Here is a 21,818-nt window from a genome sequence, read left to right on the forward strand (position 1 = left end):
TCAATTAGCATGACAAGAGGTGTATCTCAGAATCGATCCATGAATCGAGATGAATCGATTTATTGTCCCAGCCCTAGTTAGTTCACCCCAAAATGAAAATTCTGTCTTTAATTACTCACCTTCATATCGTTCCGAACCCGTAAGACCTTCGTTCATTCTCAGAACACAAATTAAGATTTTTGATGAAATTTGAGAGCTTTCTGACTCCTCCATAGACAGCAATTTAACCACAACATTCAAGGTCCAGAAAAGTAGTAAAGACATCATTAAAATAGTCCACGTGACTACAGTGACGAGAATATATTTTGTGCGCAAAAACAAAACAAAAATAAAGACTTTATTCAACAATATCTTCTGTATCATTCTCATACGTTGTTTACGTTCAACGCTTCCAGGTTCTACATCAGAGCGTCAGCTCAATACTGATGCAGGAGCCGCCAATAACGAGTCGCCATTTTGACGTAGAACCTGGAAGCGCGGAATGTAAACAGCGTAGGAGAATGACACAGGTGAACTAATCCTTTTAGGATACATAATATGCCAATATTAAAGATATGCATGCTCATTTTCCTGATTTATATTACCCTTTCCATCATAGGTTACTTAGAGTTAATCTTTAAAAACACTGGTAAATGTAATCATTAACAAATCTCAAATATCTATTTTTCATGCTGTACATTATAATGTTGTGATGCCTAAATTCACTGGTAGTTTTATTTTTATTTATTTAGATAAAAAACATTATTCACTTAAAACCTCACTTAAAGTTATGATATGGCTTTATAAGATGTGTATATATAGCCAGGGGTGCAAATAACTTTTTTGATCTGGTTCTCAATGGGGCACCTGGAGATGTTGCTCGGTACTCACACTTTACGTGACACACTTATCGTAAAAGCTGTCCTCATCACTTTCCTCCTGACTGCTCTCCTCACTATCTTCTTTTCTCTTGAACGTGGTAGATGATGATAATGATTTTTATTTTATTTTATAAACATTAAAGGTGATAAAGAGGATCTTTTCATCGACTGAGAAACCAAAGACTGTTACTGAGTTTTTGAAATGAGCGTAAGAACAGCCCCCCTCCTTCACAGCTCATTTAGAGGGAACGCCTCCCAAAACTCGCGCACGAGTATTGGAACTCGAGTGTTTACCACCGGCATTCGCTGTGTCGGGTTAGTGGATTCATTATGTCGGACTCATCGCAGGTAACTCATAATCTGCAGTTGTTACTCCCGTCTCCTGACAAAAACATTGCATGCGGCGCCTGTGGAGTGTGGAAAGTTACTGGAGCGCGCAGCCGCGCTCATCTCTCACAACGAACGTCATGGCAGTGACAGACAAGCCGGAGGGTCAGTCGGCTGATTGGCTGATGTTTTTAAGGCCCTACCTCGTGTACAGATGATGTATATTAATATTATTCCTTTCAGTGCACCTAATAAATAGTCTTTTATCAGTTAGTAAAGACAGTTTCAAGTAATATTGCAAAAATTTATAAAACAAAACATCCTCTTTAGCACCTTTAATGACACAGACAACAGCAAGAACATTAGGCTTCTGTCACTTTAAGAAGGAAAGCACGGACTGAATAACTGACACACATCCGGTTTCTTTCTCAACTGTTCACTTATGACGTAACCGAGAGAATACTTGCCGAGACAGGTTTTCACATACTTTTGTGTGTATGTGTCCGTTCAAGCGCATGTAAACAAGAAAGGGGAATTAATTCGTTGTTTGAGTGTTGTCTGACTGTCTCTCTCTCTCTCTGCATGCGCATTTCGGGGGTGCAAGGCTGTGCGCACATAACAGCTTGTGAGTCCCGATTTTCACCTCTTTCACTTTTAAAATCATATGAATGAGTTAAATAGTGAGACAAAACACGTCCAAATGATAAACTTTCACTCTATGATGGTTAAATTTAGCAGTTAATCTGCGAATCACATGCGTGCCGAACCGTTGGACCTTATCCTTACGGATCACGGATTAACTGCGATCCGTTGCACACCTAATAATTAAAGAACACACTTACCATCATAATTGCGATCTTAACAGAGATGGAGAAAAATCCCACTCCAGTAAATAAATGTGAACCTGTGAACGGTCCTCAAAAATTGTTGGTACTCAAAAGCGCTTCCCTCCATGCTTTCTGGTGCGCATCGTTTATTTTTTACCACGCATGCGTACCTGCGTACCACTTATGTGCACCCCTGTATATACTGTTTAATTTATATTGACAGCCTCTGGTCATGTTTCACTTTCATTGTATAGAAAAGAGTCAAGTCAAGTCAAGTCAAATTTATTTATATAGCGCTTTTACAATTGGTAATTGTTTCAAAGCAGCTTTACATATTAGAAGCACAGAAAAAAAGGGAAGTGGTTAAAACTGTACAAACAAGCGTGGTAATATGTAACATATACAAGATGGTGCTACATTAAGCCAATGTCGGCTGACTCCCAGGGGTGGAAAAAACCCCCTAGGAGAAAAACCCAGCGTGCTAGCACTGGGAAAAAAGTCCTAGGAGGGAAAAAAACCCTTGGAAGATATATATATGTAAATGTATATGGATATCAAAATCTGAATTGTACATTTTTATTATAGAGATTAAAAATCGATTATATATAAATATATGTAAGCGGATACGGGGATTAAAAATCTGAATTATAGATGCAGCCAGAATTGGATCTTTAGGCCCATTGTCTCCTGGGCTACGTTGTAGTCAGGTCCAGACGCAGGTTCTCCATCTGATCTGGATACGGCCTGGATCCAGCACCCGGCAAACCTCAGGATAAGCAGAGAGACAGATATTAGCGTAGATGCCATTCTAGAGCAGTGTGAACATTCTGCTGAACTTCTCTATTCTGTTCTACAGAAGAAAGAAAGTCATACAGGTTTGGAACAGCATGAGTAAATGATGACAGAATGTTCGTTTTTGGGTGAACTGTCCCTTTAAACATATGTAACATAATAAATGAATAATAAAAAAAGCATGGGGAGAAAATGCTAAAGCCGCTTAGAGATAAATGCGTGTTGTTTGGGAGAAAATGGAGAGACATAATAAAGAGAGTACAGGCTGTAATAAAGCATCAAATGGAGGGACCATCAATCTGCTCCAGCAGTGCTGGCACGTGGGAGCTTTCCCTGGCCCTGCTCCGATTCTGGCAGTGCATCACCTGCTCACTCCCAAGGACAAAAGCTTCTCGCCTGCACAGGGAGAGGGAGTACTGCTCCACTGGACACCATCCTGTACCTGCTGAGAAGGAGGCTTTTGCCTCACCTAGTGTCCATTATTTGTAATTACATCCATACATCCAGATCAAGAGGACAGTGTGCAAATGAGGGTGTGGATTCAGTCCAGCTGGCATATACTGACTTTGTTGGGCAGTGAGCGGTAGAAGGTCCATGTATTGTACTGCAAACATGACCGTGGCTGGCATTTAAAAAATAAAAAAACAAAAAAGAACCATTGCATTGTGTCGCGCCATGCCCTTGTTTTCGTTACGGCAAATTTATTTAATCAGTCTGAATAATTGGGCAACATGCAGATAGATGTTTTCATTTACTTGTTTGGTTAAGGTTCAGCTCTCTGGAGACTGGTGGTGTTTCTTCACCTGGACATTGATTGCATTATCTATTACTTCACACAGTGAGCAGAAAGGATGGAAAACCATTATGAAAGTAAATCAAATTGATTCACCTGTTGCTTTCAATTAATATGAAGGAAGAGATCACTTGTTAACTGATTGTTGGATCGATGCTGCATTGAAAGCATACCTTTGGTTTTTGTTTGGGAGATGCTCGCTTATACAATCGGCCCTGGTGAAAAGAAAAGAAGAGGCATCTGTGGTAAGAGTACTCTGTACACAAACACCTAATAAAGAAATGACCTTAAAAAAACCTGTGTGGTTGCTGTTTGTCAGTAAACCTCTACTTGCAGCTCTCAGAAGGTAACACTGCTTGATATAATGCAACTATATGAAGCAGGTTTCTTTGAGGTAAGTACCATCCTTGTAAACACTTATTTTATTCCTTTCAGTCTTGTTGATTTATCTGTTTTATTATATGATATTATGCAGTTCTGTGCCTCTTTGCCATTTTTCATTATTATTGTTGAATTTGCCCTCCGTACTCTGTGTTCTTTTCCCTTTTTAGAGAGGGAGGAGTGGATTGTTTCCCATAAAGAATATTTTCCAGCGTTCTTACTCCCATTCAATACCAGGAGACATTTTCATCCCTCCCTTTTCAAGACAAGATAACAAGACGTCAAGATAACAGGATGTCAAGATAAGTCCAAAAAGTAAAAAAGCTCCATTTGTGCCATTTTTCACAGCAATCAATTTTGCAAATGGAATTATATAAAGCCATTTGCAAAAGTTAACTCAATGTACAACTTTATGTATATTGTGTATTTATAAATTGTATAATTTACCACATTTTCATAATCAGTTCAAGGATATGGTCAAAGTCTCACACATTTTTAGATATTCCAGTCTAAGATGTTGATTTGGTTGTTGCTAAAATGGACGAACAAGTAAAGTTCAGTCTTTGTTTTTTCATTTATTTCATTTTTATAGAGAAGTAGCAGGTGTATGAATATTGAATCAGGAGAATTATTCCTTTGGTATTCACTCCTGAAGAGGAGATATGTTATCTTAAAATGTTTTGCTCTTGTCTTGACATTTTAATCGTTCTCATATGGTTTTGTTTTGCAGTTCTTCATTTTTCACTTAAAATTGCAGGTAGCTTCCTCTTCATCGCCTCCTTGACAATCCAACATACTGGAACATTTTTCTTCACCCCGCACACCCTTTTAGTTTTAACGTATGCGTTTTAGACAAATCCACAGCAGCCGTAATGCTATTTCCAGCCCGGATCCTTCGATAAAGAGATATAGCGCAACAATCCTGCAACATTGTCTTGAGAAAGCAATTCCTCAGGACGTCACAACAATTCCTAGCCTCATTTTTCAGAGAGAGAGGGAATAGAGGGAGGGTGGGGGGGTAGAGATGATGGCTCCTGAGGTGATGGTACGCATCATAACCCCTCCCCTTTATCTACTCCAAAAAGATGTATGCACAAATCTATCCATTTGTATGTTGCTGCAGAGAGTTGTGGGTAGAATATGAATGGATTAAGCAGAGTCTTTCATTATCTTTTAGTCTCGATTCATCTTCTTCCTTCGAGAAATGAAAAAGTTTCTGTTCTTTTGCAGCCAGTCAAAGTTTTAACAGGAACTCTGATTGGGAATGGCAATGACAGGCAGGGAGAGACTTGATGAAACTGTAACGTTTCGGCCTAATGGGAAACATTTGGTATTTTCTGATTTATCATTTTTTTCTGTGTTTTTAACATCCTTTAATGCTGAAATAGTTAACTAAGATGTCTGGATATTGTACAGAGGTCCATGATCTGCAGTTCAGTGTTTTTCTGTGAGCATTTGGCCTCACTGTCTTTCATAACAGGAAGTGTCACGTTCCCTTGACGAGCGTCTAAGACATGTTAATATAACAGGGCCAAAGGAGTGCTCAAAGAAGCATGGCTGTATTCCCATACCAAATATAAATGTGTCTTTGTTTTTGAACGTTTTGGCATGAAACTCCCTTGATTGTTGGTCAAAGGATATTTGTTTGTGCTCTGTGTGGGGTTCGTGGATCTTTGGACACTGTTTAGTTGTACTTGCCCCCATGACTCAATAGCCCATGTCATGCTTCATGGTACGTATGGGAAATAACAAATAAGTAAAGTAAACTAATATCCAGGTACAAACTTAAAATGCTAAAAATTCATGTAAATCGTTACAAGAATTTGAGTTTGAGCTCCTTGCTGGGATGTTTGTGGGTTGTCCTTGATAAAATACTACTTGTCTGGCACATAAATTATAATGTATTTGTTATATATACCATTGTTGGTTATTTTAGCTATTTATTATATTCTGAATAACTTCTTACCATGTGAAATTTTGGAGCCACTGTGACTCAGATGTTCAGATCAGTTCTCGCGATTACCTGTGGTCTTTTTTGGACAGTGTGTCAGACTGTTACTGAGATTTTAATAAATATTCTGTCTTTTTTTTTTAGCACAGACTGTCTGGACATGACAAGTGACTGAAATACAGTGATTCTGTCAGACACTGCCCATGGTCAAAGGAATATTTTCATCATGGGAAAAAAAAATCTTTTATAAAAAAGTTTCTGGTAGAACTTTAAGTCAGAGAGAGTTTTGCTGAGCATGATAAAATCAAAAAAAAAAGAGAATGCTGTTGTAGCTGTTGTGTCGTTGTCATTCAAGTCAGTCGGTGTGCTGCAGTTTCGAAAGGAAAAATCCAGAAACACAGATGCCAATTTAACCCACATGGTTGCAAAAAAAAAAAAATAAAGACTTCACTGTAGATGCTGTTGTAAAAGTTTAGTGAATTTGTTGTTATAAAGAAAATGACCTTGAAAGTCCAGCATCATTTCAAATCATCCTACAAATTTGAGATTTTCTTTATCAAAATCATGAAACTTTGAGGTTTTAACAACTGGGCATCAAGTGCAGGGTTAACACTTGAAATAGTTAACCCTGGGTCATTCTAAACCCCAGGTAAACGGAATCCTGGGTTATCTTTATTCACGTTTCACACTGCTCATATACCCGTGGTTAACAGTTAATGCTGTGTTTTCATAAGCTGTCGTTTCACATTGCACATTCCATTCGCGGTGTCATTAGTGTTACTGATGGACAAACCCAGCTCTTGACCTGTTTACATAAGGCTCTAGCTCTATTTAAGGCTCTAGCATTGCGTGTCCTCATATTACACATAACTGTTTCTGAGTGAACTTTTTGAACTATAAAGGTAAGAATGAAACGGTCTCTTTTTCACTCCAGCTGTTGCGTTTTCCATCGCCGTTTGACATTTTTCCTATCATATGCAGAAATTATATATTTAATGAATTTAGTGAATTTAAGGCACGTGATTGGTTGCCGGTTGCTAAGCATCTAGTTATAACATTCTAACACCACATCTTTTTCACACTGTACAAGTTTGGCACCAATGCGGGGTTAACACCGCAAAGGGTTTTCATAACCCCTGGTAAAAAGCGGTGCTAACCCCGCATTTAAATTACAAGTTTGAAACGCTTCTTTACCCAGGGTTAAAAGCGGTGTTTAGAACGAAGATAACCTTGGGTTATGTGCAGTGTGAAAAGTCCTGATTTGTTCAGTTTTTCTAGTTTTGTTCATAGTTTTTCAAGATGATTGTATATCATGCAACCAATTCATATGTCAATTTCGTATCACTATATCCTAAGTTCCTTAGGTATTCTGAAACTTTGATTTGATTGACTAACTATTGAAGATTGTTTCCTTATAGCTTTTTAAAATCTCTTTTATTTGTTTATTTTTTTAGCTACACTGACTATGCATGGTTATAGTTGCATTTTATTGTTTGCATATAGGATTTTACCTCCTCCCATCCAAAACCCAATCATAACAGACCTGTGACCCATATGTCACAACACACCAGCTGATAGTCATTGATCTAGAGCACAGTCTATAAAGTTAAGATTGATGACCAATCATAAACCCTGTCTAAGCAGTTTTTCTCTTATTAAAAAAAAAAAATTAAGCATGACATATTAAAAGCACAGCAAGCTCCCTCTGGAACAATGCACATCCCATTATTCTATAGTCTAATACTGTTTCCATTATGTGAGTTAATGTGAAATCTACCACCCTATTAAACTACCATCCATTATCTTTCCAAACATAAAGTTTGAAATCAGTGAAAAATGAAGAAATGCAATGCAAAGGTGCTGAGACTATTACTTGAGCATCAATGCGAGCATGTCAGGTTCATGCGAGCGTCAAAGAAGAAACCCCCCTATAAATCTATTGGTGGTGGACTCCAATGCTCTGCTCACGAGGCTGCAGTTCTATTTGGGAAGTTGGCAGCTCGAGGCAGAGGGGCTTTACTCTCGCGACTCTGGAATTATGAACAGCGCTGGTCCGAGCATCTCGTTTTGAACATTATTCCCACTTATCTGAGACCATGGAGTTCGGAACCCGCATTTTCATCGCATTCCTCGTTTCCCAGGTAGGCGCGAGAGGTTTCATTCGGTTGTGTTCAGGAATATCGCTTGAGCGGCTTTTTTTTTTTTTTTTGCATTACTTTAGTGTAGGAAAAATAGTGAAATTATTTTGTGAGCGTATTGCACTTAAAACTCGCTGAGCAGGAGTTGAACTGAGATAATAGTTATAGCTGAATGCCACGACAAAAAGAATAGTAATGAAACGTTATTATTTAGCCTATTTTATTTATTTATCACAGTAGTGATGTCTCTAATGCATTGAACGTTGACGTTAGACGTTTAGTCAAGTCCGTTCGTGTGAATTAGTCTAATGCACTGGGTTGAGATGGGTGCAAATCACGAGCAAACTCAGTCTCAGATCGCATCTATATTCCGCTCAGCTCTGAAGTTGAGCGCTCCTTTGGCTCCCTTCATCAGGAGACATTCACACGACGGGCTGACTCACGGAGCCCTTCTCCATTCACTAAAGACAGCAAAGTCAGTAAATAAGCGAACAAATAAACGATTCAACCCCTATCTAGTGATTTGAAATCGGTAAAACTAGCCTAAATAAACCATTAACGAACAAATCAGCTATTAAGATAATACATTTTCCGTTTACTTCTGAGAGAATTCAAAGAAGCAAGATCAACGAATTGTAATCAAACAAATGAAACAAGCGATTAACCACCGTTTTATTCACTTCAAACGAGACTGATAAATGAATACAATAAGTGATCGACTGCGTCCCTATTTAATCGAATAGCTGAAAGGAAATTGATAAACGAACTAAACCGACTATTAAAATGAGCTATTAACCTTTAAGGAGAAGCGCACGTTCACTTCAGACAACTGGAATCAAATGGAGCGTGTAAAGAAGTCAGTCGATTCAGTTTAAGATGCAGGTATCCGTCTTTTGATTTTGAAACAGCTGGTTTCTAGCCTGTCTAAGATGGTCATTTGCTGGATCAAGCTGATTGTCCATCTTGGATCTGCAACAAAACTACAGCTACAAGTGGCCAATTTGGCTATTGGGACATTTGTAGCTGGTTAACCACCTGCTTGCACCAACTAATAACCAGCTAGAAGCCAGCTACCATCTTCAGCTACCAACCGCTTTTACAAACTCTCCTTTTGGTTCCAGTTATTTTGAGATTTTCTTTCCTAAATCAAAGCGATTTAGAACCGCTGGTCACCTGAGGTTCTTAATAGTTAATATTGTCTTGTTCTTTGCATTACAGCAGTCAGTGGCATAGCCAGTTGGACATTGTTATGGCCACTTGCATTTAAAATGCTGATGGCTCATTTGTAAGCTACTGCTTAACTATTAATTCCTTGTACAGGATAATAAACAACAGGTGTCGTGGTTGTTGATGGTTTTTCCTCTCACAGATTAAATGCCATTATTTGCCCAGAAAATGATTTATAATGCTCTGTCAATGTATGGTCCTTAAATGTGACCGCTGTGGCCATTTGAAGATATCATGCATTTGATAGACGTTTTTTTTGTTTTAGTTAAACGTTTTATTATGGACGTAAGGTAATTTATAACTTAACATGCCCTCAGCATGTGATACATGCATTATTCACAATATTGAATTTAAATACATCTTTACTGTTGTGTATCACACGGAAAGCTCCAGGCTTTGTTTGGAGGTTAAAAAAAGACACTTTATTCTTAAGAACTTCAAGAAAGCTATCATTTTGTACTTATTATTTATACTTATTAGGCATTAGTCACATTTCAGCTCTTCTTTGATGCTTCACTGGGCTTGTACATTTATAGCTGTGAATCATCTCAGTGATCTGAATCTTCAGGGAGTCTGCACAGATTACAGCACGATTTTTTTTTTTTTTTTTAACAATTCATTGTAAGCAAGATGTTGTCTATGTTTGGCTTTAAAGCTTCATACAATGCTCTCTACATGGTTGTCTTGCCCTCACCTTCTACCTGGCCAGAGGTGCAAAATCCCTTTTTTCCTCTCTTGCTCCGTGTGTGATCAAGTGAGAAGGATCTTATTTATAGTCGCACAGGTAGGGCGCCAAGTTTCCCTTGCGTATCGGAGCCTGTGAATTTCCCCCTCTATAAATCCCTGTTTCCAAAATGAAACGTTAAGCAGTCGCGAGCCGCTGCAATGATTCAGAATAAGCACGGCATACCCGTGAGGTAGAGACATTTATCTTTTGCTCTCTCTCCCCCATTGCTTTTATGTTTTATTTTATTTACTTATCTATTTACCCAGTTTCCCCAGCACGGCTTTAGGAAATGGGAAAAAGGGAGAGAGAAATGGAAGGGAAAATAATTTCCCTCACTTTGCAAGACCCCTAAGTGGCAAGAATTCTTTGGGACAAAACATGCTGTCCAATATCTCAGGTAATAGATAAGTTAGTGTGGCCATTTAAAGTTTCAAGAGGATGTTGTTTGCTCAAGGATGCTCATACTTGCTTTAAATCTTGTATAGGCCACACTTAACGCTTTTCAATTTCCATTTGCATCCCTTTCCCCTTTGACGACCTTGTGGTGTGACACGGACGGTGTGCGTTTGATGACTTAGCCGACACTTATGTGTTACTCCGGTGATTCATCAGTCTTAATGAGAGAAAGAGGCGCTGCTTTAGGCTGGTGTCATTTCTATTTATTGCAAGGGTAACAGGTGCACATCGCTTCAGCCAGGGCATAACGCACAAACACACACACACACAATCACACTTTCCCTTTAGTCGCAAAGCCTAAAGGCAGTCATGCAGAAGCGCTGGCTTCAGCTGTGTCCACTCTCTGTGTCTAGTGTGCTCATCACCAGCTACGGAGTGTGTATATATATATATATATATATATAGCGTCCTCAGCGAATGGCGAGGTGAAGTAGCAACCCTGTTGCTTGATATTTTTACTTCATATTTGCGATTCCGATTAATGATGTCAAAATGCAAAGCATCTTAAATATTTAAGAGTTTTCCATTTACTCTGTTTAGATCCTTTACTTTACATTAGCAGTACTATAAATGCATTATGTTGCAGTTCCATTGGTTTTGTGGTTTCCTCGCCAAGGAGGTAAATAAATTAGGTAGGGATGGTCGGGAATGCTGTTACAGCACATTTGATTCAAAAAGATCAACCCTGCTCTCAAAATATTTTGCAACAATTTGGCTTTCTTCATTAAAGCAGAACTCAGTAAGATTTGCGAAGCTCCCCCTACAGGTTCCTTCGGTGAATCACTAGATATTGATGAATAAAGTCATTATTTTGTTTTTTTTTTGGGTTCACGAGCCGCAGGGTTTAATTTGGATTTGTCTATGGAAGTTTTCGACTCTTATTGTTCAAGTTCCCAATCACTGCTATTATTTGACTGACAGACGGCAGCGGTTGCAGTTGAAAATCATAATTTGCGTTCGATTGAAGAAAAAAAGTCCTCTACATCTTGGATGCCCTGGGGGTAAGCAGATAAACATCAAATTTTCATTTTTGGGTGAACTATCCCTTTAAGGTTGAACCTATGGAAGCCCGTTTCCGCCACAGTTGAGTAAAAAAATATAATTCTGTAAGTCATAATAATGAGAAACTTTCTCATAATAATGACTTAGTTTCTCATAATAATGAGAAACTTTCTCATAAATATGACTTAGTATCTCATAATAATGAGAAACTTTCTCGTAATAATGACTTAGTTTCTAATAATAATGAGAATATTTCTCGTAATTATGAGTTATTTTCTCGTAATAATGACTTAACATCTCATAATAACGAGAAAGTTTCTCATAATAATGACTTAGTTTCTCATAATAACGAGAAACTTTCTTGTAATAATGAGAAACTTCGACGCATGCACAAAGCAGCGGAGCAGTGACACGCTAGCGACATCCGCTGGTCAAATGCGAGAACTCCGCATCCATGGCACGTTCAAAAGTGTAATCTATATATCATTAAATAAATAACATTATTGATAAATTATCAGTAGCCAAAAGAGACGGGATAGTCTTCTTTTGTAACATTCATTTGTATGTTTGTGTATGAACAAGCAGAAACACAGTTTCTGTGTCATTATTAAGTCATTATTATGAGAAACTTTCTCAATATAATGAGATGCAAAGTCATAATTATGAGAAACTTTCTCATTATTATGACTTACAGAATTATATTTTTTTACTCAACTGTGGCGGAAACTGTTTTAGTTGTTTTAAATATGTTTTTAGTAGCTTTCTAGGCATTGAAAGTGTTAATGGTCATGCTGGCAATGTAGGCCTCATTGAGCCATCAGATTTTATGAAAAATATCTTAATTTGTGTTCCGAAGATGAACAAAGGTCTTACGGGTGTGGAACGACATGAGGGTGAGTAATTAATGACAGATTTTTTAACATATAAAAATTAAAGCTAATTCAAAATATTAATGAATACTATTGTAGTATTCAAATAATACTAAAATAACACCAGGATGCAACAATATAAGAATTCTGATTGACACCAATAAGCTGGTGTTATGGTGGTTGATAACCAATAAATAGCAATATTAAAATCTGTACAGTTTTCTCTAAATAAATAATACAGAAAAATACTAAAATTATGTATTAATTAAATAATAAGCTGAAAAAAAAAAATTAAATGTTAAAATGGAACTTGGATATCAAAACATTATAATGTAAAGAATGAAAAATGTTATTATTTGGCTTACAAAATGGTGTTGTATTCACCAGCAGGGGTTAACAGCCAATACTAACTTGACCCCTGGTCCTCGCAATGCCCTGATTCTGAAGCACAGAGAGAATTTGGGAGGTCTGGTTTCTCTTTAACCTTGCAGAGGGACTGTACTGTGACTTGTACTTTAATCTCTGAATTGCGCCATTAGGAGGAAGCTTGTGTTACCAGAGTGAGAAATCTTGATTAATTCGCACACTAGCTATTGAGCACAATACGCTAAATGAAGGTCTGGTAATGATGGAGATAATGAGAGCACCCAGTCATTAGCACTGCAGTGGATCTGAATGGATCGCTCCCTGTGTCGACCCTCCTTTGTACTCGCTACCCAGCCTCTACCAAGGTCACTGCTTTTGCTGCATAGGTTAGGTTTGATTTTTGTCTTAATTGTGCAACTCCTTCATGGCAGATATGTTGTGCGTGCATGTGGGTTATAGTTGATGGTGAAGAATGGGTGATTACAGAACGCTCCTGGTGGGGATGTTGCACTTGTCTACAGTCTCAGAGATCAAGACCCACTGACCTACAGCATCTCTCTTGGCTCCCGAAGTGGGAGAACAGTGTATGTTGGAGATGTATTGTTAAGGCACAAATTTGTGCGTTTGGCTTATAGTGCGCTCTGGAGTAGGCGCTAAGTCAAAAGGCTTGGGTAATGGAAAGAGATATCAAAGCAGAACGATTTGTTTAGCTTTTTGGGCATTAAGCAGCAGGAAGAGACAGGTCAAGAATTATTTGTTTGTAATGGTAAAAACTTTTTAGACTATAAATTCACTAACTACTTAGGCTGTAAATGCTTTGAAGATGCTCATAGATAAATACACACAATCATTTTGAACCCATTTCCTTTCCTTTCCTTTCCTTTCCTTTCCTTTCCTTTCCTTTCCTTTCCTTTCCTTTCCTTTCCTTTCCTTTCCTTTCCTTTCCTTTCCTTTCCTTTCCTTTCCTTTCCCCTTTTTAACATATAACTGTAACATTGTCGTTTTTATGTGAGCATAATCTTTCTCAGATAGCTTGTGTCTTCAAATTCACCACCTCTCTGGCCATTTTCTAGCATTTCAAACATCTCTGCAATCAAATATGGCACTGTTACATGTCACATGTCAGGTTTGATGTATCATTGATATCAGATGTCCATCAAATATCATGTACATAATCAAATATTACCTTGTACTGCCATATTTCCTTTGATAGCTACAGTGGAAGGTGACTTTTTAGTGACCATCGATTAGATTTTCTATATTTTTATTTTATTATGCTTTTTATTTTATTATGATTTTGGGGCTTGAGCACACCTTTCCCTGTTTACTTGAAATTTATGGCATTTTAAGTGCCCAGGATATTCTTTTAAAGTCTCGCTTTGTGTTTTTTTGTCAACAGAATAAAATTAATAGATTTTATAACTGCATGAGTGCGAGTAAATGATGACAGAAATTAATTTTTTTGGCTGAACTATCCCTTTTTGAGATGTAAGCAAAGATGAAGATAAAAGATAATATGTCCCAGAGCTGCTCACTCATTTCAACCAAGACCATATCAGCAATTCCAACTCATTATATGAATGTAACTGATTTGGAGACATTGACAGTCTGGGGAAAATTAAAGCTCACTTGTGTTCAAGTTTGCTCCGTTTTTGAGTTGCATTAGAGTTCCCACGCGTTGATTTTGCAGAATGAGATCTCACATTGTCAGTCCTCTCATTTCACAAGGTTCTATCCATCCCAAGTGCACTTCTTTCCCTCTTTCCCTGTTTATCTTCTCTCTGTTTGCATAGATCATCCCACCGTCAGGCAGATAATTGTGAGGAGAGCCTCAAAAGCCTGGATCTTCTAATCCACTTTTCAAACACCGTGTGGCATGCCAGGCCTGCAAAATGTCCCTGGACCGCCTCTTCCCTCAGAGAGAAGTGGAAATTTTATATAATATTCCTGTATTTGCATATTGATTCATAGGCAATTACTGCTGGAATCTTTTCTTTCAGAATATCTAAAACCACCCAGACGGCCTAGTCTGCATTAGCCAATCCAAATATAATTGCAATGACTCATGCCGTAAACATGGATGGCTCTATCTGTGACACTGGATCTCACTAGTTGGAAGCAGAAATTAATTGAATGGTATCCATGTGGCGTTTGTCTAACTATATGTGTTTGTTGTGCACGGTGTGCACCTGTGGAGCCGGAGGCAATATGGGGATTTGTATCAGAGACATGCACACGTACACAGATTTCACAGTGAGAACAGCCGAATGTCACGGTAAACATGATACGTGTTTATCTCTAGATGCTTATGCGGCACAATTCTTGTGTATTAAGGGGAACCAGAGAATACTAATGGTAGGAATAATGGCAGTGTAACAGAGTGGTGTTTTCCAATGTGTGTGCATATTCTTTGAGAAAGATGTTTTTGGGTATGATTGATGACAGGAACAGTGATAAATGGAAGACAGAGATCTGATTTGTGATAAGCAGACAGGATGTGCCCTGCAGCCTTGACCACCGCTGTTCTGATCTTTCTGTCTTTCATAGTTCATGCACATAATCATAAATGTGGATCTCATAGTCAAGAAAAAAAATGAAAATATTAGGTGAAAATATGAAATGAAGTCTTAAATGTCATTGATATTTCCATAGTAAATATTTTTCAAGTTATGCTCTGCTCTAAAATATTTTGACTTGATATGAGCAACTTTTTCCTCTACACATAAGCAATAAGTTGTTATTTTTAGGTTTGATAATTTGTTTGCCAGTTTTGCTTTAGTTTTAATAGCTGGTTGCTCTTTAGAGCTGCACAAATCTGGATAACATGAGAATCAGGATTTTTTTGTTTAAAATAGAGATCACGATTCTCCAATGATTTTGAACAGACAACTAAACAAAATATCATGTAACAAAATATAAATTACTGCAGTCTATTTAAAAAGGTTTAATTATTTTTAATTAATCATTATTATTTTTTAATGGTTTTGAATGAATGTTTCATTGACTCACTAATATACTTGTTTCATTACTGGATGAATCAGTGTTTTTGAACAAATCTTCTGAATAAATAATTCAATGACAAACACATTTTTTAACAGTCACTTGTCGCAACCTAGTGGCATAACAATGTAATGGTACAATTGTTATTTGAAGTTAGTTTCAAAAGGTGATTTTGAAAAGTGTTTTTAACTCCAACCGTTGCTGTCTGTCAGTCAAATAATGCTAGTGGATGGGAACTTCTACAATAACAGTAAATAAAACTTGCATAGACAAGTCCAAATTAAACCCTGCAGCTTGTGACGACACATTGATGTCCTAAGACACGAAACGATCAGTTTGTGTGTGAAACCGAACAGTATTTATATAATGTTTTTACCTCTAATACACCACTATGTCCAACTGCATTCATCACTCGATTGGTTTGGTCTGATCGCGCTCTGACAACGGCAGTGATGTCTCGCTCTCATTGAAGTATATGCGCGAGACATCACTGCCGCTGTCAGAGCGCGATCAGACCAAACGAATCGAGTGATGAATGCAGTTGGACATAGTGGTGTATTAGAGGTAAAAAATGATATAAATACTGATCGGTTTCTCGCACAAACCGATCGTTTCGTGTCTTAAGACATCAATGTGTCGTCACGAGGCGCAGGGTTTAATTTGGATTTGTCTAAGCAAGTTTTATTTACTCTTATAGTCCAAGTTCCCGCTGACTTGCATTATTTCACTGACAGACGGCAACGGTTGGAGTTAAAAATCATAATTTGTGTTCTACTGAAGAAACAAAGACACCTACATCTTGGATTCGCTGGGGGTAAGCAGATAAACATCACATTTTCATTTTTGGGTGAACTATCCCTTTAAAGTTTATTACTTCTGTGATAATTTAAATATTTGTAACAGAAATAACTCTTCTTTATGGTTCAAAAACTGCTTTCTCTGGATCAGCGGCAGCATGAACAGAGATTTGAATGTTCCAGTATGATTTTGTCAAAGGTTTAATAGACACAGGCGAATCGTTGTCGATAATAAATAAGATCGAGATTGCGATCTTTTTATGATTACTCATGCGGCTCTATTGTTGTTGTGCTTTAGCTGTTAGATTGCTTGATTGACCAGGATGATTGTGCTCCATCTAGCTGAACGATGTAAACTGCCAATTGGGGTCAGATGAGCCTAAAGCCAGTCTTATCATTCAGTTTTTCTTTAAGAACGATTAATCGACTACTCATTTAGGCACTGACTAGTTGTTAGGTCGACTGACTAGTCGATTTTGAAAATGTCATTTTACACATCCCCATAAGCCCTTAAAAATCTGTTTCATAAAAGTCATCCCCATCTAAAATGATAGATTGCTTTTCCTCCCCACATAATCTAATTGGACGGCGATATTGAGCGCTTTGATCTGCTACATCTTGGCTCGTTGCTGTTTTTGCATTGATTACAGAAGATCAAATCATCCAACTAAACCCTACCTTGACTGTAATCCTTTATTTTCTTTTTTTGCATTGATCTCTTCCCTATATGGCTCTCGCATGCCTGCAGGAGAGCCTCAACCTCAGCTGGGCTGTGACTAACACCTTTCTTCCCTTCTCTACAGCCGTGTCTCAGATAGGACTTGGGTAACTGGCAGAGATGTGAAGGGACATCAGGTTCCACATCTCTCTCTCTCTCTCCCTCACTTTCTCTAAGTGTGGCTCACTCTGTTTTCTTTAATTTGCCATGATTCACAGCAGATCGCCCCAGCTAGGTGCCACATCTGAGAGAGGGCAAATCAATCTCTGCCTTGCAATCTCCCCTCCCAACCCCCACTCTCAACACCCGTAGTACCCACTCCCGCCTTATAGATGGCGATATAGTGCCAGCAATTCTGAAGGGACACTGCCTGCCACACAAAAAACAACAACAGGTGAGCATGAGCACCTCTGAGTGAGTTTGTCTGCCTGCCAAGGTAATGTAAGAATGTAGATTAAACAATCTATCTGTTTAGAAGATCAACAAGTGTTCAGTGCTGCCGACTTGATGCCGACTTTGTTACTGTAAGACAGACCTTTGGATTTATTGTACTTGATGGAGCTGTTGAGTAAGAAGAATGTGCTTTTTTCAAGGCTTGGCTCTTCTTCTGAAGGCTAAAGTTTAACTGTCTCACTGTAAATGCAATCAATGCCTCATTCTTGAGGGGTTTTTATTCTTCATGGTGGAAGAGAATAGTGTGTGTGCGAGTGCAACTTACTAGAGCAAATTTAGTCGCCTCTTTAGCTTTATTTGTTCTGCATGGTACGTCAAGTGTATTTAGACTCACGTTTTGAAATTATTCCACTTTGCACCACTTAAAAAAACATGAACATTGGGGTGGACCAATATTTTATTAACGTAATTAAATGATGGGTTTAAAGCGATTTTTAGGGAATTATCAAAAAGAAGAACATTAAAAATTATTGTAAACTCATTTACCTAATATGCTGAAAACGGCTCTACGAGTTACATAAATTATAGCCTATATTTTCCAAAATGGCAAAATTTGCTTCATTGGATATTTCTGTCATCTGTTTAATATTTTTTATCGTAAAACACTAAAAAAACTTCTTACCTTGAACTCTACCACCATTAAATCTGAAGTGTTACACTGCAGTTCATGTTTGGCTACTGTAAACAATGGATCTGTGATTTGATTGGCCATCTGAATCAAATTGACTGACAAGATTAAGGGTACATTTACACAACAATGATGTACTAAAATTGGAAAAGTTTTTTCTTTGTACAGATGACAGTGCTATCAAAACTATTCCTGTTCACACAGATCCGTGCAAACAACTAAAATTGCTGTATTACGCATGCCAGACGAGTATTTGGAATGTCACTTTGTAAAGAGAAATTATGCGCCTGCGCACATACGCATTCTTTTACAGAGCACTGACCTCGCGCATGCCAATCCACCTTATTTTTACAGTTTGATATTCTTCTCCTTATTTCCTAGTGGCTAATAAATCGGAATTCTCGCACATTCACAGACAACTACTTATTTCTGTGTTGAAAAATAAGGTGGATAGACTAAACACATAATACGCATGTGGTCACCATTTTCACAGATTCACATTTTTACAGTTTACATGGAGAAAACTTCCACTTTGAAACACGTTTTCAAAAGTTTGCGTTTTCAGGCCACCAAAACGTCGTTGCCGTGTAAATGAATGGCCAAAACGCATAAAAGGTTTTCCGTTTTTAACGGTGTTGTGTAACAACAGCCCATAAAAAATGTAACTTTATCCTACTATTTGGTAATGGCTGTGGTTGCATAGAATTAATGAAGTGCATTCATTTGTGCATTCCATGCTAATGCATGTTGAGTTTATCGATGTATGCAAATACATTAGCAGCTAAAAGGAAAAGAAACATTTCAGGGACATAATTGGAGGGAATGAAACACCCTACACTGCTAAGCTCCTCTCTTATAAAGACCCAACCTCCTTTGAAGGATTTCTAAGAAAAGAAGACAAATCCTCTATCCCGAGAAACCTTTTCTGCTCCAGTATAAAAACTGGCATGATGCTGATGTGGCAGGGAGCGATTGTTGATTAGCGTATCAGAAATCTCTGTGTTTAAGCTGCTTTGCGGGACTATTTTTGGGAAAGGCTTCTGTTGTTGTGGATGGTTGAAAGGGAACTTATGGACACCGTTTTGAATGTGTATTTCTGTAGTTGGGTGTCAGGCGTATTGGCCCTCATCCTCTTAACCTGTCACCCACATGCACAAGCAGCATGGTGCGGTTTTCTCGCATACTTCTTTCTCTGTGCATCTGTCTTTTTCTGTCTTCATTCAAGTCACAGAAAGTCCCTAGAGGCACAGATTAGTTTCTGCAAAGGCTTTATAATCAGAACTTTTGAAAGGGTTGACAGCGCTGTGAAGACCTCATTAGACCTTGAAATAAAGTAGAATGGATGTACTTTAGTAAAAGTATTAAAGTAAGGACTCTGCATACTTCAGAAACATTTCTCAGTTTTTTTCCGATGGGTAAACAAGTGACAAGAACAAAGAATCCTTTGTATTCGCTTGATGAATCAGACATCACTACTGAAGTGCAAATTAATATTGTCTGAAGATCACATGTATCTAGTGCAGAAAGCAAATGTTCATATTAAAAGGAAGCAGAGATTTTTATTGTGAAATATATACACATAGACTTTTCAAAGCTGGGTTGTACAGTGGTGATTTGCTTCAAAATTGGACTTGGATTGGATGTCAGGTTTTTTTTTTTTTTTTTTGTATTATATGTAATTCTTGATGCATTTCAATATTCTAGCTAATAAAAGTGGATATAATATTTTGCTGTTTTTTTTTAATAAAATGTAAATGTGCATGGGATATTTTAGACTAATGATCAATTTAAGTCATATTGAACCAGGAATCTACATACATGTACTATTGATTTTTAATGGACCATATATTGAGATTCATTGACAGTAAACAAATCATTTTGTAAGTCGGACACCATTTACTGGTGTATGTCTACCCCAAGTTGCATACTTACTATTTTAAGCCTTTTATGTAGTGCAAAAGGAGGGACTGCAGGTGATGGCGATTTAGCGGTAATCAGGGAACCGGCTTTACTGACGAAATGCGCCTGACAATCGCATGCGATATATCGCCCAGCCCTAATCAATGTCATTCTTGTGAAAACGAAACAGTAAAAAACAATGGAGGACATACAGCAGATCTTGTTCTTGCTTCTCGGAATGTGGCTGTTTGTCACAAGAAGAAACGGTAATGTGTTTCAACTTAAGAAAATGGCACCTCTTGTGTTGTCATTCCCCTTTTAGCACACACAAGTGATGATTCTCTGTCAACCAATCAATGTTCTGCAGTGAGTCTAGCTCCACCCTTTAGTACTGGACTATTGTGCTAAGTATCCCAATGGAAGGGTCCCAAAAAAGTGGTACGGTTCGGAATTAGGGTACCATTCACAACTTCTGACAATGGAAATGGCAAAAATTACGTACCGTAATTACGTACTGTACTGTACAGTACCGTACCGCTCTGTGAAAACGAGGCCTAATTACATGCTGTGGAAAAAATCATTAGAGTACGTTTTACAAGAAAATGCAATTTCAGATTTTTTGTACTTCATAATTTCACATTTATTTCAGTGTGTTACTTACAGTTTCTTTGTACTTATTTGTGAAATTTACTAGTAATTTCTAGGGCTGGGAGGGATGATACATTGATTCTCGATCGATACAATGAATCTGGATCGATCCTGATATTTTCTCTCTCTAATCGATTCTAAGCTTAGTTTTAACAGCAGATGGCGCTCTAAGCTAGTTTTTAACTGCACACTCTCAAATGCTCACTAAGAAGAGTGCTGGACAGCGCTCGTGTGTTTGGTTGAGTCACGTAAGTGGTTAAATATTTGCACCTCGGCTTAGAATGCTTTTATGATGCAAGATTTGTAATTTGCTTCAACCTTTTCAAACTTTATGAATGATTATTTTAGGTTTAAGTGGTGTGTGTAAAGGAACTGGAAGCAGGCAGTGTACGAGTGTTTCTAAAACATGTATAGTAGTGCCATCTGCTGTTAAAAACTAAGCTCAGAATCGATTCGAGAGAGAGAATTGTGATACATTGGAAAATATCAGAATCACTCCAGATTCTTTGTATCGCGAATCGAGATTCGATGTATTGTCCCAGCCCAGTGAAAACTGTTTCTGTATTTTTTTTTTCAGCGTTTTTTTTAGATATTATTAAAGTACCATTCTTTGCTTGGTCAGGTATTTTTAATTCATCAGTTATCAGTTTATTTCATGAGAAGATGATTTTGGAGTGAATATCACACACACGCCACGCCACTCCCCACAAGGGTTGGTATTACTATTCTTAGGTCCCTAAAAGGATAATACCCCCCCACCCATCCACGCACAAATAGATGTTAGTACATATTTTGTCATTATTAATTTGACATCTGTGCTTCACCATTCCTAAAAACACACTCTGAACACATGCATTTACAGTGTAGAATATTTGTTTTTGTGATTTACCTCACTGTTTCCCTTTAGACACAGAGGCACATGTAATTATCTGGTTTGAGCAAGCCCATCTGCAAAGTTT

General features: G+C 37.8%; 1 protein-coding gene across 2 annotated transcripts in view; it reads left to right on the forward strand.

Annotated features, from left to right (window-relative positions):
- The first annotated feature begins 7,954 nt into the window (after window positions 1–7,954).
- cdh13 (cadherin 13, H-cadherin (heart)) overlaps window positions 7,955–21,818 on the forward strand; it is a 419,907-nt gene continuing 406,043 nt past the window's right edge. For both annotated transcript variants that reach the window (XM_067390159.1, XM_067390158.1), the window contains exon 1: window positions 7,955–8,072. In XM_067390159.1, coding sequence (XP_067246260.1) covers window positions 8,028–8,072 — 45 coding nt within the window. In that variant the 5' untranslated portion in view covers window positions 7,955–8,027. The remainder of the gene's footprint in view (window positions 8,073–21,818) is intronic.

This window comes from Chanodichthys erythropterus, chromosome 7 (assembly GCF_024489055.1).
Source record: "Chanodichthys erythropterus isolate Z2021 chromosome 7, ASM2448905v1, whole genome shotgun sequence".
Taxonomy (NCBI): Eukaryota; Metazoa; Chordata; class Actinopteri; order Cypriniformes; family Xenocyprididae; genus Chanodichthys; species Chanodichthys erythropterus.